This window comes from Sapajus apella, unplaced genomic scaffold (genome assembly GCF_009761245.1).
Source record: "Sapajus apella isolate SASKATOON/1434 unplaced genomic scaffold, GSC_monkey_1.0 scaffold8, whole genome shotgun sequence".
Classification (NCBI taxonomy): Eukaryota; Metazoa; Chordata; class Mammalia; order Primates; family Cebidae; genus Sapajus; species Sapajus apella.
In genome coordinates, this window is record NW_022436948.1 from 622,542 (window position 1) to 637,469 (window position 14,928).

General features: G+C 48.1%; 1 protein-coding gene across 4 annotated transcripts in view; it reads left to right on the forward strand.

Moving 5' to 3' along the window:
- LSS (lanosterol synthase) overlaps nt 1–12,617 on the forward strand; it is a 34,926-nt gene extending 22,309 nt beyond the window's left edge. For 3 of the 4 annotated variants that reach the window (XM_032276537.1, XM_032276538.1, XM_032276540.1), the window contains 5 exons: nt 7,713–7,778; nt 8,241–8,321; nt 9,367–9,537; nt 10,885–10,963; nt 11,614–12,617. In XM_032276537.1, coding sequence (XP_032132428.1) covers nt 7,713–7,778; nt 8,241–8,321; nt 9,367–9,537; nt 10,885–10,963; nt 11,614–11,745 — 529 coding nt within the window. In that variant the 3' untranslated portion in view covers nt 11,746–12,617. The remainder of the gene's footprint in view (nt 1–7,712; nt 7,779–8,240; nt 8,322–9,366; nt 9,538–10,884; nt 10,964–11,613) is intronic. The other variant, XR_004268486.1, reaches the window with a different exon arrangement.
- The last annotated feature ends 2,311 nt before the right edge of the window (nt 12,618–14,928 follow it).

Below are 14,928 nucleotides of genomic sequence, written 5' to 3' on the forward strand. Positions count from 1 at the left end.
CTCCCGAGTAGCTGGGACTACAGGTGCTCGCCACAATGCCCAGCTAATTTTTTGGTATTTTTAGTAGAGACAGGGTTTCACCATGTTGGTCAAGCTGGTCTCAAATTCCTGACCTCAGGTGATTCACCTTCCTTGGCCTCCCAAAGTGTTAGGATTACAGGTGTGAGTCACCACATCTGGCCTTTGTTGTTTTCTTTCTCCTTTATTTTTCTAACTTGAATGCTTAGATATTTGATTTCAGGTTTGTATTGAAATATGCACTTGAGGCTATAAACGAGTTTTGATATATCATCAATTAAAACTGTTGTTTGGTGCCCGCTGTGACAGCACAAATACTAAAAGTGTTTTCTGTTTCTACTGTTCTTCTCTGACCCTGAGTTATGTGGGAGTGTGCTGCTTCATTTAACATCTGAGGATATTCTGGTTGTGTTTTTGTTGGAAGCCGTGGGTGGAGCTGGTGTTTTCTTGTGCTTCGCAGGTGGAAGCAGTGTGTTCATTGTCTTCCATGGCCTGGCACAGCCGTTGGCCACGTGCTGCCCGGTGATGTGAAGTGGGCGAGAGTTGTCCTCAGCCACACTCACAGAATTGGACTTTTAAAAAATATATTACCTTTTAAAAATCACTATAATAAATGTAAAGCAGGTTCTTTACAGACAAGACTTGCAAAATATAGAAAAGTACAAAGAAGAGGCTAAGTCGCCCCCTCATCACCCCTGAATAAGAATCTTCTGTTGCTGTTTGGTCTCCACATTTCCGTGGTGGTTTGCCACCCCTCTTCAGGCCTGGCCCACTTTGTGCCTGGGTGAGGTTTCTAAAAGCCCCACCATTGAACATGCTCCTCCAGTACAAACCGTAATGGCACAGGTGTTGTGTCATTTCACTAAGTAGCTTCTGGGTTATTTTTCAATTTTCATTGTTGTTTTTTTAGCTTTTTCCCCAGTTTAACCTTAACTGGTATTTTCTTGTTAAATATTTATTCATGACCATTATTATTCCCTAGAGCCGTATGGCTTGGGGTCTGCCTGCCGGGGTGGGCCGCCAACCCTCCCTCTTCTGGCTGACCTGGCCTGGTCACTTCTCTGCTCATCTCTTTCCCTGCCTGGGTGGGCAAGAGTACAGCCTCGCAGAGCGGAGGGATTGTGAGAGGTGCCGCAGGAAACTGCATGTCACCTGTTGTCACTGTGTAGAAATGGATCCCGGATGTGGCGCATGGGGAGCCGTGGTGACTTCATCGTGGGTTTCCTCTGCATTTCTTTGGTGACTTCCAAGCTAGAACCTTTTTTATAATTTATTTTTTTAGACAGAGTCTCGTTCTGTTATCTAGGCTGGAGTATAGTGGTGAAATCATGGCCCACCACAGCCTCAAACTCCTGGGCTCAAGCAATCCTCCCACCTCAGCCTCCTGAGTAGCTGGGAATAAAGGTGTGTATACTGTTACTCCTGGCTAATTTTAAAAATGTTTTGTAGAGATGGGGTCTAGCTCTGCTGCTCAGGCTGGTCTTGAACTCCTGGGCTCAAGTAATCATCCTCCCACCCCAGCATCACCAAATGCTGGGATTACGTGGTAAGCCACCAGCCCCAGCCATTTTTAAAATTTTCACTAAGATGGTTTTTCTTTCATTTTTAAGCACAATAAAGTATTTGTGTATTATGTTACAGATATTTTCTCCTCAATTTCTTTCTTTTTATCTCTTTAGGGTGTTTGAACGTAAGTGTTAAACTTTTATTTATTTATTTTTATTTTTATTTTTGAGATGAAGTCTTGCTCTGTCGCCCAGGCTAGAGTGTAGTGGCGCGATCTTGGCTCATTGCAACCTCTGCCTCCCGGGTTCAAGGGATTCTCCTGCCTCAGCCTCCTGAGTGGCTGTGACTAAAGGCATGTGGCACCATGCCCAGCTAATTTTTTATTTTTTTATTTTTTTTTATTTTTAGTAGAGATGGGGTTTCACCATGTTGGCCAGGATGGTCTCGATCTCTTGGCCTCGTGATCCGCTGCCTTGGCCTCCCAAAGTGCTGGGATTACAGGTGTGAGCCACCACACCCAGCCAAGTTTTCAACTTTTAAATGGTTAAATATATTAGTCTGATTTTTATATTAAGATTTTAAGGCCGGGCGCGGTGGCTCAACCCTGTAATCCCAGCACTTTGGGAGGCCGAGGCGGGTGGATCACAAGGTCAAGAGATCGAGACCATCCTGATCAACATGGTGAAACCCCGTCTCTACTAAAAATACACAAAATTAGCTGGGCATGGTGGCGTGTGCCTGTAATCCCAGCTACTCAGGAGGTTGAGGCAGGAGAATTGCCTGAACCCAGGAGACGGAGGTTGCGGTGAGCCGAGATCGCGCCATTGCACTCCAGCCTGGGTAACAAGAGCGAAACTCCATCTCAAAAAAAAAAAAAAAAAAAAAAAAAAGATTTTAAATTTACCTAGAGAGTTTTTGAGATACAGTATGGGATTGCCAGTTACTTTAACACTGTTTATATGGAATATTCTATTTTACTACACAGACTTAAATTCTCCCCTAAATTTACAAATTTATAGAAAAGTTGCAAAATTAATAAAAAGTGCTCCTGTTTCCTCTTACTAGGATTCCTTAGTGGGTGGCATTCTACTCTGTGGGATTCATTGCCTTCCTTCCCATGTGCTCCACAGATACTCTTTCTTGAACCATTGCAGAAGTTGCAGATAGGATGTACTGTGTTTCTAACTGCTTGAGTATTTCTTAGCAGGTGTATTCTTTTGTGCAAGTGTAAGTCAGAATGTTAATGTTGATGAAATACTAATCTGCAGGCCTTATTCAGATTGGCCTAATTGTTCCAATAATGTCCTTTATGGCAAAATTTTTCCTCAAGCTTTAATCCTATATTAGGGTTGCATTTATTTATTTTTATTTTTTATTTATTTATTTTTTGAGACAGAGTCTCATTCCGTCACCAGGCGCCAGGCTGGAGTGCAGTGGCACGACCTTGGCTCACTGCAACCTCCACCTCCCGAGTTTAAGCAATTCTCCTGCCTCAGCCTCCCGAGTAGCTGGGACTACAGGCATGTACCACCATGCCCAGATAATTTTTTTGTATTTTTAGCAGAGACGGGGTTTCACCATGTTGGCCAGGATGGTCTCGATCTCTTGAACTCGTGATCCGCCCACCTCGGCCTCCCAAAGTGCTGGGATTACAGGCCTGAGCCACCACGCCTGGCCTATTTATTTATTTTTAATTATTTTTCTTTTCTTTTTCTTTTTTCCTTATCCTTCTTACTGTGCACATGGGTTGCATTTAGTTATAACATTGACACTCCTTTAACCTGGAATAATTCCTTAGTCTTTCCTTGTGTTTGATGACCATGCCATTTTTGAATTCTTCAGCAAGTTATTTTGTAGAATATTCTCAGTGTTTTTTTTTCTTTTTTTTTCCTGGTGTCTCATGATTAGATTCAGTTTATGAAGTTGTACATTTTTGTCAGGAATATTGCAGAAGAAGTGGGGCCTTCTCCTGCATCCTACCAGAAAGCACACATCCACTTTGATCCCTTGATGACGGTGATGACCACTGTACTTAGTTTCTCCACTATGAAGTTGCTGTTTTTTTTTTAATTGGGAGACAGTTTTAGGCTATGTAAATGTCTTATTTCTCATCAGACTTATACCTGTTATTGTTAGCATTTGTGGATGTTTCTTGCCTGAATCAATTATTTGCATAATGCTTGCAAAATTGTCATTCCTTCCATATGTATTAGTTGGTGTTCTTCCAAAAGCTTTTCCTTTGCCTCTGTTTATTTACTTATTTATTATCACTGTGGACTCATAAATTCTTATGCAATTGATTTTGATACTGATCTCATAGCTAGACAATTTGCTAAACTTTAAAAAAAATTATGCTCTTTATCTTTTATAGCTGTTTTAAATTTACAGAAAATTTGAGTGGAAGATGCCATTTTCCCATAAAGCCACTAACTCCTCCCACCTTCCACCAAGTTTCTGCTGATATTATCATCTTGCATTAAATTGGTGCATTTGCTAGTTGATGAGTCAACATTCATAAATTATTGTCATCCGAAGTCCGTTGTTTACATTCAGGTTCCTCTTTCTGTTGTTCATTCTGTGGTTTTCACAGATGTGTAATGCATGTGTCCACCATTGCAGTGTCACGCAGTAATTTCACTGCCCCAGAGTCCACTGTGCTCCACCCATCATCCCCTGTCCCCACCTCCGGAACCCCTTAGTAGCAAACACTGATATTTTTACTGTCTCTATAGTTTTGCCTTTCAGACTGGCTTCTTTGACTTAATAATAAGCATTTAAGGTTCCTCACTGTCTTTCTCTGGCTCGATAGCACGTTTGTTTTTAGTGCCGAATAATACTCCATTGTCTGGATGTACCACAGTTTATCCATTCATCTACTGAGGTGAATGCCTTACTTGCTTCCAAGTTTTGGCAACTATGAATAAAATTGCTATCAATGTTAGCATGCATGTAAGTTTTCAGCTCATTTGGGTAAATGCCAAGGAGCGTGATTGCTGGATCCCATGGTAAGAGCGTGTTCTGTAAGAAGCTACCAAGCTGTATTCTAAAGTGGCTGCACCGTCTGCATTTCCACCAGCAATGATGAGCCTTCCTGTTGTTCCACATCCTCACCGGCATTTGGTGTTGTGTTTTGGGTTTTAGCTGTCCTAAGAGGTGCGTAGTGCTATCTCCTTGTTTCAGTTTGTAGTTCCCTAATGACATTCTGTTAAAATCTCATACAGTAGTTGCCACCAGTATATCTTTTTCAGCGAAGTGTCTGTTAAAGTCTTTGGTTCATTTTTAAATTGGGTATTCTTATTGTTGAGTTTTAGTTCTTTGTATATTTTGGCTGCCAGCCCATTATCAGATATGTCTTTCACAGGTATTTTCTGCCAGTCTGTGTCTTGTTTCTTCGTTCTATTAATAGTATCTTTTGCAGAGCCAGTTTTTATTTTAATGGAGTCCAGCTTATCAGTGTTCTCTTTCATGTATCATGTGCTGTATCTAAAAAGTTACTGCCAAGCCCAAGGGTACCTAGATTGTTTCCCGTGTTATATTCTAGGAGTTGTTAAGTTTTGCGTTTTACATCTGGGTCCATGATTTGTTTTGAGTTCACTGTTGTGAAGGGTTTATGGTTTGTGTCTAGATTTTGTTGCATGTGGATGTCCAGTTGTTTTGGCACCATCTGTGGAGAAGACTTTTTTTGTGACATTTTGTTGCCTTTGCTCCTTTGTAAAAACTCAGTTGACTGCATTTGCGTGGGTCTATTTCTGAGCTCTCTGTTCTGTTCCATTGGTTTATTTGTTCTTTTCGTCAGTACCACCCTGTCTCGGTTCCTGTAGCTCTGTAGAAGGCCTTGAACTCAATTAGTGTCAGTGTTCTCACGTCAGTGTTCTCTTTCAACAGTGCAGTGGCTGTTCTGGGTTTTTTTCCCTCTCCCTGTACATTTTAGAATCAGTCTGTTGATATTAACAAAATGCTGAGACTTTGGTTGGGATTCCATCGAATCTATAGCTCAAATTGGGTAGATCTTTTATTTCTTTCATCAGAATTTTGTAGATGTCATCATATATAGATTTTGTACATATTTTGTTGTTTATACCTAAGGATTTCAATTTTTTGGAGCTAATGTAAATGGCATTGTGTTTTAAATGTCAAAATCTAATTGTTCATTGCTTGTAGGAAAACAATTGACTCTTCTTTTTTTTTTTTTTAAAGAGATGGGGTCTGGCCGGGCGCAGTGGCTCACGCCTGTAATCCCAGCACTTTGGGAGGCCGAGGTGGGTGGATCACGAGGTCAAGAGATCGAGACCATCCTGGTCAACATGGTGAAACCCTGTCTCTACTAAAAATACACAAAATTAGCTGGGCATGGTGGCGCGTGCCTGTAATCCCAGCTACTCAGGAGGCTGAGGCAGGAGAATTGCCTGAACCCAGGAGGCGGAGGTTGCGGTGAGCCGAGATCGCGCCATTGCACTCCAGCCTGGGTAACAAGAGCGAAACTCCGTCTCAAAAAAAAAAAAAAAAAAAGAGATGGGGTCTCCCTCTGTTGCCCAGGCTGGAGTGCAGTGGTGCTGTCATAGCTCACAGTAGCCTCAAACTCCTAGGCTCAAGGAATCCTCCTGTCTCAGCCTCCTGAGTAGCTAGGACCACAGGCATGCATCACCGTGCCCAGCTAAGGTTTAAATTTTTTTATAGAGATGGGGTCTTGCTCTGTTACCCAGGCTGGTCTCAAACTGCCCTGTCTGCTTTGAGATGATTATATATTTGTGTCGTTTGTTAATTTGTAGAGGATTATTATGGATTTTTCTAATGTTAAGACGCCTTTGTATTTCTGAGATAGACCTTTGTATTGGTCTATATTTAAGACAGTATTCAGTTTCTCAGTTTTAATTTGGAGTTTTGCATCTGTGTTCATTAGTGAAGTAGCCTGAAAATTTCACTTTTCCACATCTTATTTCTCTGGGTTCCTAGAATGAACTAGAGAATGTTCCTCCTCTTTCTATTCTCTGGAAGAGTTTGTGTGAGATTTGAATGAGCGTGCCTGATAATTTAGTCGAATTCACTTAAAAATTCCTAGGCCTAGAGGTTTTTTTCTGGGAAAAGTTTAGATTTTGACTCATTCTTTTAGTAGTTTTAGGACTGTTTAGGTTCTCTGTTTCTTGATTGAGGCAGTTTTGATAAGTTAATTTTTCTAATTTGTACATTTTGTCTAAGTTTTCAAATGTAATACATAAAACGTTCTATGTCTCACCATATCTAGTGTAGTCCTGTCACTTCTTTTATTGCTTTTATTAATTTGTTTGTTGACTCTTTGTTTCACCTGTTGCTGGTGACAGTGTTAGTACAAACCTAGTGGCTTAGAAGAACACACATTTATTACTTCACCATTTCTGTCAGTCAGAAGTCCAGGCGCACCTCTCGGGTCCTTGGCCACAGGGTCTCCCCAGGCTTCAGTCAGGTATTAGGATTGGGGTTTCGCCTGAGCTTCCAGTGAGGAAGGCTCTGCCTCTGAGCACACGGGGTCCTCAGCAGGATCCCTTTCCTCAGCTGGAAGCTGCTGACTGCCTTTTGCTGTGGGGGCCTCTCTAGATGGCATCTCACAAAAACCAGAAGAGAGAGTTGGTAGAGGGAGTTTGTGAGCACGATGGGAGCTGCAATCACATGGACCTTAGTCCCAGGACCGACACCTATCAGCCCTGCTTGATCTGCTGGTTAAAGATGAGTCTCACATCCTGCAGGCTGACACCAGAATAGACACTTCACTCCAGCCTTTTTGGAGAACTGGTTGTTTTTAGAAATACCAGTTAGATCTGGGATGGGTCTTCCTTGTCTTCTAAATCTGTTGTTTTCTCTCTAAGTGATTTTTTCCTGTTCTTATTTAGTTCACTTCATTTGGTTTGCTCAAGCCCGGGCCACTGGGTCTCAGTGATGCTGCTCCTGTTTGCAGCCGTGTTTGCAGGGGCTTCTTACCGAGGCCTTGCTTTCCTCGCCATCCCTTTTTCAGACTCTGCCAGTCTGCTTCCCGCTCTGGTGTCCTGTAGTTGCTTTGTTTAAAAACCCTCATAGGTCTGTGTAAACTGTTTATTTTTATGTGGTTTTTAAGGGAGACCATGCTCATTCTTTTGAGACCCTGAAATGGCTGGAATTGGGATAGGCAAACTGCCGTTTTGCCGGATTGTTCATTGGGCCAATCTCATGTATTCCAGGGAGACCCTCAAGCAGGGCTTAGAGTTCTGTCGGCGGCAGCAGAGGGCAGACGGCTCCTGGGAAGGGTGAGTGAGCCCCGCCCATGAGTGCAGACATGCGTGGGATCCAGAGGTTTCTACTCTCACACACTGCCTTCATAAATGTTGGGTGGTATGTTGGTGCTGCACCAGACGTTTCTGGAAGTGAGCTGCCAGCCCATGACTTCTGGGGGACCTTGTTCCTTTTTTGGCATGCCTGGCCTCTGCCTTGGTGAAATTGCTCAGCATGTTGCTGGGTGCAGCCAGCCTGTGTTGGATGTGCACTGTCGCCTGAGTGTGGCTGTTCCCCTCCACCCTCACTGCTTGTTCTCGGGTGTCTGGCTGGTGGGCCCAGCAGATGGAGCTGCTGTCTTCCGTGGCCCTAACACCTGAGGCACTGGAGTTGGTGGGCTGGCTGGGGCACGTGTGAATGTCACAGAATGCCTGTGGTTTCACACACCGGCTGTGAACATGGGTTGAAGGGCTGAGGCTCTCCTTGTCTCCCTCCAGGTCCTGGGGGGTGTGCTTCACCTACGGCACCTGGTTTGGCCTGGAGGCCTTTGCCTGCATGGGGCAGAGCTACCGAGATGGGTGAGTGAGTGAGTGCCGGTCCTCTGGTGGGCGGGGTTCTCAGCCCAATCCGCTGACATGACTGTTGTTTGCTTTAATGTTTGATTATAGGGGTGGTTTTTTCTTTTCTTTTTTTTTTTTTTTTTTAAACAGAGTCATACTCTGTCAACAGGGCTGACATGCAGTGGCATGATCCAGGCTCACTGTAGTCTCGAACTCTTGGGCTCAAGCGATCCTCCCAAATAGCTGGGACCACAGGTGCACGCCACCACACCTGACTAATTTTCTTTTCTTTCTTTTTTTTTAATTGCACACCTAATTTTTTAAAACTTTCATGCAGAGATGGCATCTTGCTGTGTTGCTCACGCTGGTCTGCGCTCAAGTAATCTTCCTACCTCGACCTCCCAAAGTGCTGGGTTACAGGCATGAACCACTACACCTGGCCTGTTTTTAATATTTTTAAACAGTGAGATAAGATCGGTTTCTCAGACAAGGTCTCAGGTTGAAATGAGGATGCTTCCCTGGTCCCACAGCTCTCCAGAGCTTCCTGAAATGTGTGCTGGAGGAACACGTCTGGCTTCCAGCCCCTCCAGGCACACAGATGCCTCCCAACCCTGAGTAGGAGGATTAGGGTCCAGGTACCCCCAGACCAGGTTAGAAGGCAAGAGGCCTCCGGTCCCAGCCCTGTCTCCAGCTGCCCCACTCTTTCCCGTGTGGGTGTTTGGGGGTGGGGAGCACTGTGCTTGTCTGGATGCAGCTTATAAGGCATTGCTCACAAGCACTGCAGACCGCACTCAGTCTGACACGTCTGTGCGGCCATCTGCAGTACTCGCATGTCCCTTTGTCACCCCAATGACTCTGGGAGCCAGGAGTATCTGCTCCCACTTCACATCTGTGGAAGTCAAGCTCAGGGGTTTCAGTAGTGGTCCATGGCCCTCACATAGGGCGACCCTGTAGTGTAGGCTCCTCCCCATACCCTAAGGCAGCCTGCTAGGGTGAGAAACTAGGGGCCCTTCCCTGGGACCTTCCCTGGTGTGATGGTGTCTACTGTCTCTGGTCTCTACAGGACTGCCTGTGCAGAGGTCTCCTGGGCCTGTGACTTCCTGCTGTCCCGGCAAATGGCAGACGGAGGCTGGGGGGAGGACTTTGAGTCCTGCGAGCAGCGGTGTTACGTGCAGAGCGCCCAGTCCCAGATCCACAACACCTGCTGGGCCCTGATGGGGCTGATGGCCGTTCGGTGGGGATGATGGGCCCCATCCCTGAGCCCTGGGTTTGGGTGGAGGAGGGACACTCAGCTGTGAGCAAGTGGCCTGGGCTGAGTGAATGTAGAGAGGAGTAGGGGAGGCCTGTGGGCCAGAGGCGATTCAGCTGCCACTCAGGGAACAGAGACGTCTACCAGAGCCACGTGCCAGGTTCCCAGGGCAAGGAGATGGGTCGCTCTGACCACATGGGGCCCTACAGAGAGGCTCGCCTCTTAAAAGTGAACCACCCACCATTTGCAGTGTTGGTGGCAGAGCATCGGCATCAGGGACCCCTGGAAACGGTGAGGTGGGCTGTGATGAGGATGCTGCTTCCTGGTGTGGTAGTGATGGCGGCAGTGGCAGCTGCTTTCTATGGCCCTCCTGTGTCCACAGCTGGTGCCAAGCCACATATGTGCCTGGTGCACACATGCGCAGCCACATGCAGGTGTGCATGTGCACACACAGACATATGCACATGGAGACAGATGTACACAGTATGTATGCACACACGTACACGTGCACAGGCACCTGTGTACACACACACACAGATGCACCCACAGCGTCCCATCTGTGCTGCACACGGACATACGTACATGGAGACAGATACACACACACACAGTATGTATGCACACATGTATGCATGCACAGGTACCTGTGTACCCACACACACACCCACAGCATCCCATCTGTGCCGCACATAGACATAGGTACATACATGGAGACAGATGCACACACACATAGGTCTATGCACACACGTATGCGTGCACAGGCACCTGTGTACCCACACACACAGATGCACCCACAGCATCCCGTCTGTGCTGCCCTATTAGGTTTGTGGCCATCTGGGGAATCTTCCTAAAAGCTAGAACAGGTCTGTTTGAGCAGGAGCAGCAGAGTCTGGGGGACCCCTGACGGCAGGATAGTCAGGGACCCACAGTTAAGCTGGGTCCACTGAGCCCTGGGTCCTGCTTGGTATCATCCTGGCCAGCAAGCAAGTGTGAGCTCCTGTGGCTTCCAGAGGCCCTTGAAGACCAGTGGGCTGGGTGGGAACAGTCTTGGGCTCCTCTTTGGGGGGCACAGAAGAGCGTCTTGTGCTGGAGCCACCAGGGCAGGCCTGAGGAGGCCTGTGTCTCCAACCTGTCATCACTGTGTCTCCGCTTCTCAGGGAGCCTAGGAAAGGTGCAGCAGGAGCCCCAGGTGCTGACTGCACCTGGTGGGGCCTGTAGATGTCGGTTTAGGTGCATCCATTTTCACTGCAGCATTCCAGGGTTTGTCCCTAGACTTGGCCGTGTGAGGGTGAGGGTGATGCTCGGGGGGCGTGTTTCAGCCTCCTCTTCCGCCAGGCATCCTGACGTCAAGGCCCAGGAGAGAGGAGTCCGGTGTCTGCTTGACAAACAGCTCCCTAACGGCGACTGGCCCCAGGTATGCCACCAGGGGCCTGAGTGCATAAGGCCCAGCACCAGCCTCCATCGTGTGTGGCTGTTTCCACGTCCCCTTGCCCTGTGTCTTCTCTGGGGTACTTTGGACGCTTGGGAGGCATCAACTCTGCCAGTGAATGCCAGAGTTGGTGGCAGGTCTGTGGTAGGTTGTTGGGTCCTAAAGTCCAGGTCTTGCTGTTTTTGCAAGTGATGCTCTGGCTGGGGGAGGAGCTGGATGGGAGAAGCCAGTGGGCGGGAAGCCCTTTTGCTCCAGGACAGACCCTCCGGCTCCAGACGACCTGGTGGCCCCTCACTGAGCCGGAAGGGCAGGAGGCGGCCTCTGCTTATCCCTGTGGTGTGGGTGTCATGAGATCATGTAAGGCCAACTACCCTCCCCTGGGATGAGGCTGAGTTGGTGGAAGCTGACCTGGTCATGAGGGGCTGGTGACCCCGGCTCAGTTTGCTGCAGGACGGGGAGTCTGAGCTCGGCTGATGGTGCCTGACTGACGTGGGATGGACTGCCTGCTTTCCCATGCTCTCGATTAATCAGCCCTTCCCAGGCTTACCGCCAAGCCAGCAGCCAGGGTACAGTTCAGGGACTAGCCCTCAGCTGACCGGTGGAGCCTTTGTGTTTATTTTTCTGTGTTCTTTCAGGAAAACATCTCTGGGGTCTTCAACAAGTCCTGTGCCATCTCCTACACGAGCTACAGGAATGTCTTCCCCATCTGGGCCCTCGGCCGCTTCTCCCAGCTTTACCCTGAGAGAGCTCTTGCCGGCCACCCCTGAGAACATGCCCGCCTGCTGGGTGCCGTCTGTGTGGTCCAGTAAGGCCAAGGGGTCCTGGCTGGGTGGGGGAGCCCTCCCATAACCCTGTCTCTGGCTCCAGCCCCTCAACCTCTGCCTCACAGACATGAGTCTGGGGACCAGGCTGGAGGCAGGGATGGGGACAGGGTGGGTGGCTTAGACTCTTGATTTTTACCATAGGCTCATTTCTGAGAGTGGCTTGTCAGGCTTGGGTGAGGAGGGGGCACAGGAGCCACAGCCCTGGGGAGGCACAGTGCCTTTCACTGCCTCTGGGCACGGCCTCCCTAGGGAGTGAGGCTAGCAGGGTTTTTCTGACCAATAGCAGAGTTGGGAGAGGAACAGCTGCACCTGTGCGATTCCTACCTGGCACTGTCATGTGGGCTCTGGGTTGGGGTTGGCCCTGGGCAGGCTGCTCCTGCACCTTCTGTCTGCCAGGCTGACAGACACAAGGGCGATTCTGACAATGGCATGTACAGTGCACATCCGTGAACAGCCCAGTGCAGGGGGTGCTCATGGAGCATCTCGAGGCTGTGCAGCAGGGAACCCCATGCCCCTGGGTCATGAGCTTGCCTGCATTTGGGGGGGTGTCAGGGAGCATCCCGAGGTTGTTTAACAGGGAGCCTCCATACCCGTGGGTCGTGAACTCACCCGCAAGGAATGCGGTTTGTGAGGTGCCTACAGGGTTTATAGTGGCCCTATGGACAGAAATGCATCTGGGAGGCACAGCGTAACCAGGGGTGAGGGGCAGACAGCAGTCATGGTCACTATCTCAGGGCACTGTTCTGTACAGGGACAGCCAGCGCCCAGCCTGTCACCACTCTAGGCTGGCTGAGCAGGATGGCACCCTGGAGGCATAGAATATATACCCAAGGCTCCCCTACAGCTGCTGCCAGTCTCATGCAGGTGCTCAGGCAGGTGCTCTGGGCTGGAGTGAGGGCCAGGTGTCGGGGGAGGCTTCTCTGGGTGATCCTCTGAGCTCCCTTCTAGCTTCTGACCCCACTGGTCTGGCTTGCATGGATGTAGGGCTTACGATAGGAAGTTCAGGTCCTGGCTATGCCTTTGACTGATGTGGATGAGCCATTCACGTGCTCAGAGCCACCCTGAGACTGTCACTGTTCTCCCTGGCCGTTGGGAGGAGTCACTGAGAACTTCGTCACCACTGCTGCCTTGCCAAGGGCACACCCACGCCTCCTCATCTGCTCTTCCTCCCCTCCCTGCCACCTCCTGGGCAGGTGGCAGCCCCTGGGCCCTCCCCCTGGCTGACTGTCCTCGCTCAGGCAGTAGAGATCTTTGGACACCCTCAGAGCCTGTCATTTCCTGCCTAGAGTCCTTCAGGGCCACCCCTCTGCCTTGGTGCGGGGTCCAGGGCTCTCACCCAGGCTCCATGCCCTCTGGGGTCTCCTGCGCAGCTCCCTTGCCCCATGTGCTGTCACTGACTCTCCTTGGGACTCGCCTGCCTGCTTGGAGCATGCAGGGCCTGGTTGGCTGCACGTGCAGGCAGCTTCCTGTAGAGTGTCAACACTTTCCTACACATCTTGAAACTAGGGTTTAGTTTGGCTGAAGGAATTGTATTGGGACCCTTGGCATCTGTCAGGTTTGCACGTGCTGTTTTTTTCTTCAGCCCATGTGTTCTCCCCACCTGGGGGAGCAACAGGACAGACAGTGAATCCCAGACTCTGCCTGGAGCAGCGGCTACTGTCCCTGGGCCTCCTAGCCACGGCCAGATCACTGTACAAAATAACAGTTTTCTGGAAATGAAATGTAAATCCATCTTTATACTTTTATGAACAACTACTTTAATAAACAGACATTTGATGCCCTTAGCAGAAGGCTGTCATGCTGTGTTTCTTTCAACCTGGGGAGCAATGGCAGGTCTGGGGTTTCTGGCTGTCCTGCCTCAGCCGCCTGTGGAATGAGTGGGATGCCCAGCCTGGTTCAGGGAACAGGAGTAGTGTGAGGAGTCACAGGCATGCCTCCAGTTATCCGAGGAAAATATGTCTCTCTTTTAAGAGATAATAGCTAGTCTATTTTAATATCTTTTAAAGCCCATAGACATATCTAGAAAAATAAATGAGAGGCATGTCTACATAGGAGGAACTTTCTTTCACTGCATTGTTTTCCTTCACAGTGGCCTTCAAGTCACAGGACACAGCGGTTCCCTGCCACCTTCAGTGTTACTAACACATGCAGGACTTCAGTGTTACTGTCCTGCCCTGTCTTCTCCTTTATAAATCACATCTGTGTTCAGTCTGTTGTTTAAAGCGAGTGTATTTTTTCTGTCCCACAAAGAGGCTTTCTTGTTCACAGTTGGATCATAATGCAGAGGAGTCTGTTTCTCCCCCGTCGGCGTCTCTGGGTGCCAGGAGGGTGACCTGTCGTAGAGGACTCATCACCGTGATGTGCTCTTGGCAAAAGAAACGACCAGGAAGAGATGGTGGCTGCGCCTGTGCAGCTTCTGTCTGAGGGGATACTTGGCTCAATGTGATTAAAAATCAAGTTTGCTATCTTGAGTAAGTTATTAAAGATTTTTGAGTTCAAATTTATTTTTATCAGGGACAGATACTGAACATCCTGAAGTCTTTTCCCTGGTGCCATCGTAGGCTTTCTCTGTTTGCTATGATGTAAAGTTTCAGAATCTTGATATTTTTAATATCAGCATAGACTGTAGGACAAGGAATGATACCAGAAATAAGAGACAATAATGAAAAGAGGATCAGTTTATCCGGACGTAACAATCCTAAGTGTATATGCACTTAATAACAGCTTCAAAATACATGAACAAAACTGCAGAATTGAAGAGCATGACATAAATTCACACTTTTAATGGGAGAAACAACATCATTACCACCAACACAGGCATGGGCTATTGAGAGGATACTTCACCTAACGGTGAAGCACACGCTTTTCAAGAGCCTGTGTCCCGTGTGCTTAGGTGGACCATAGCGGCTCAGGAGATGAGTCTCAGGATGCCAGAAAGGACTGATGTCACGCGGAGCATACTTCCCACCACGGCGGACTTAAGCTGACGTCACGCGGAGCGTACTTCCCACCAAGGAGACTTAAGCTGAACTGAAAATCAGTAGCAAAGGAGCAAAGCCAATTCAATGGCCAAAGGACAGTCTTCCACAAATTATGCTGAAACAACCAAACTCCATTTGTAAAAAA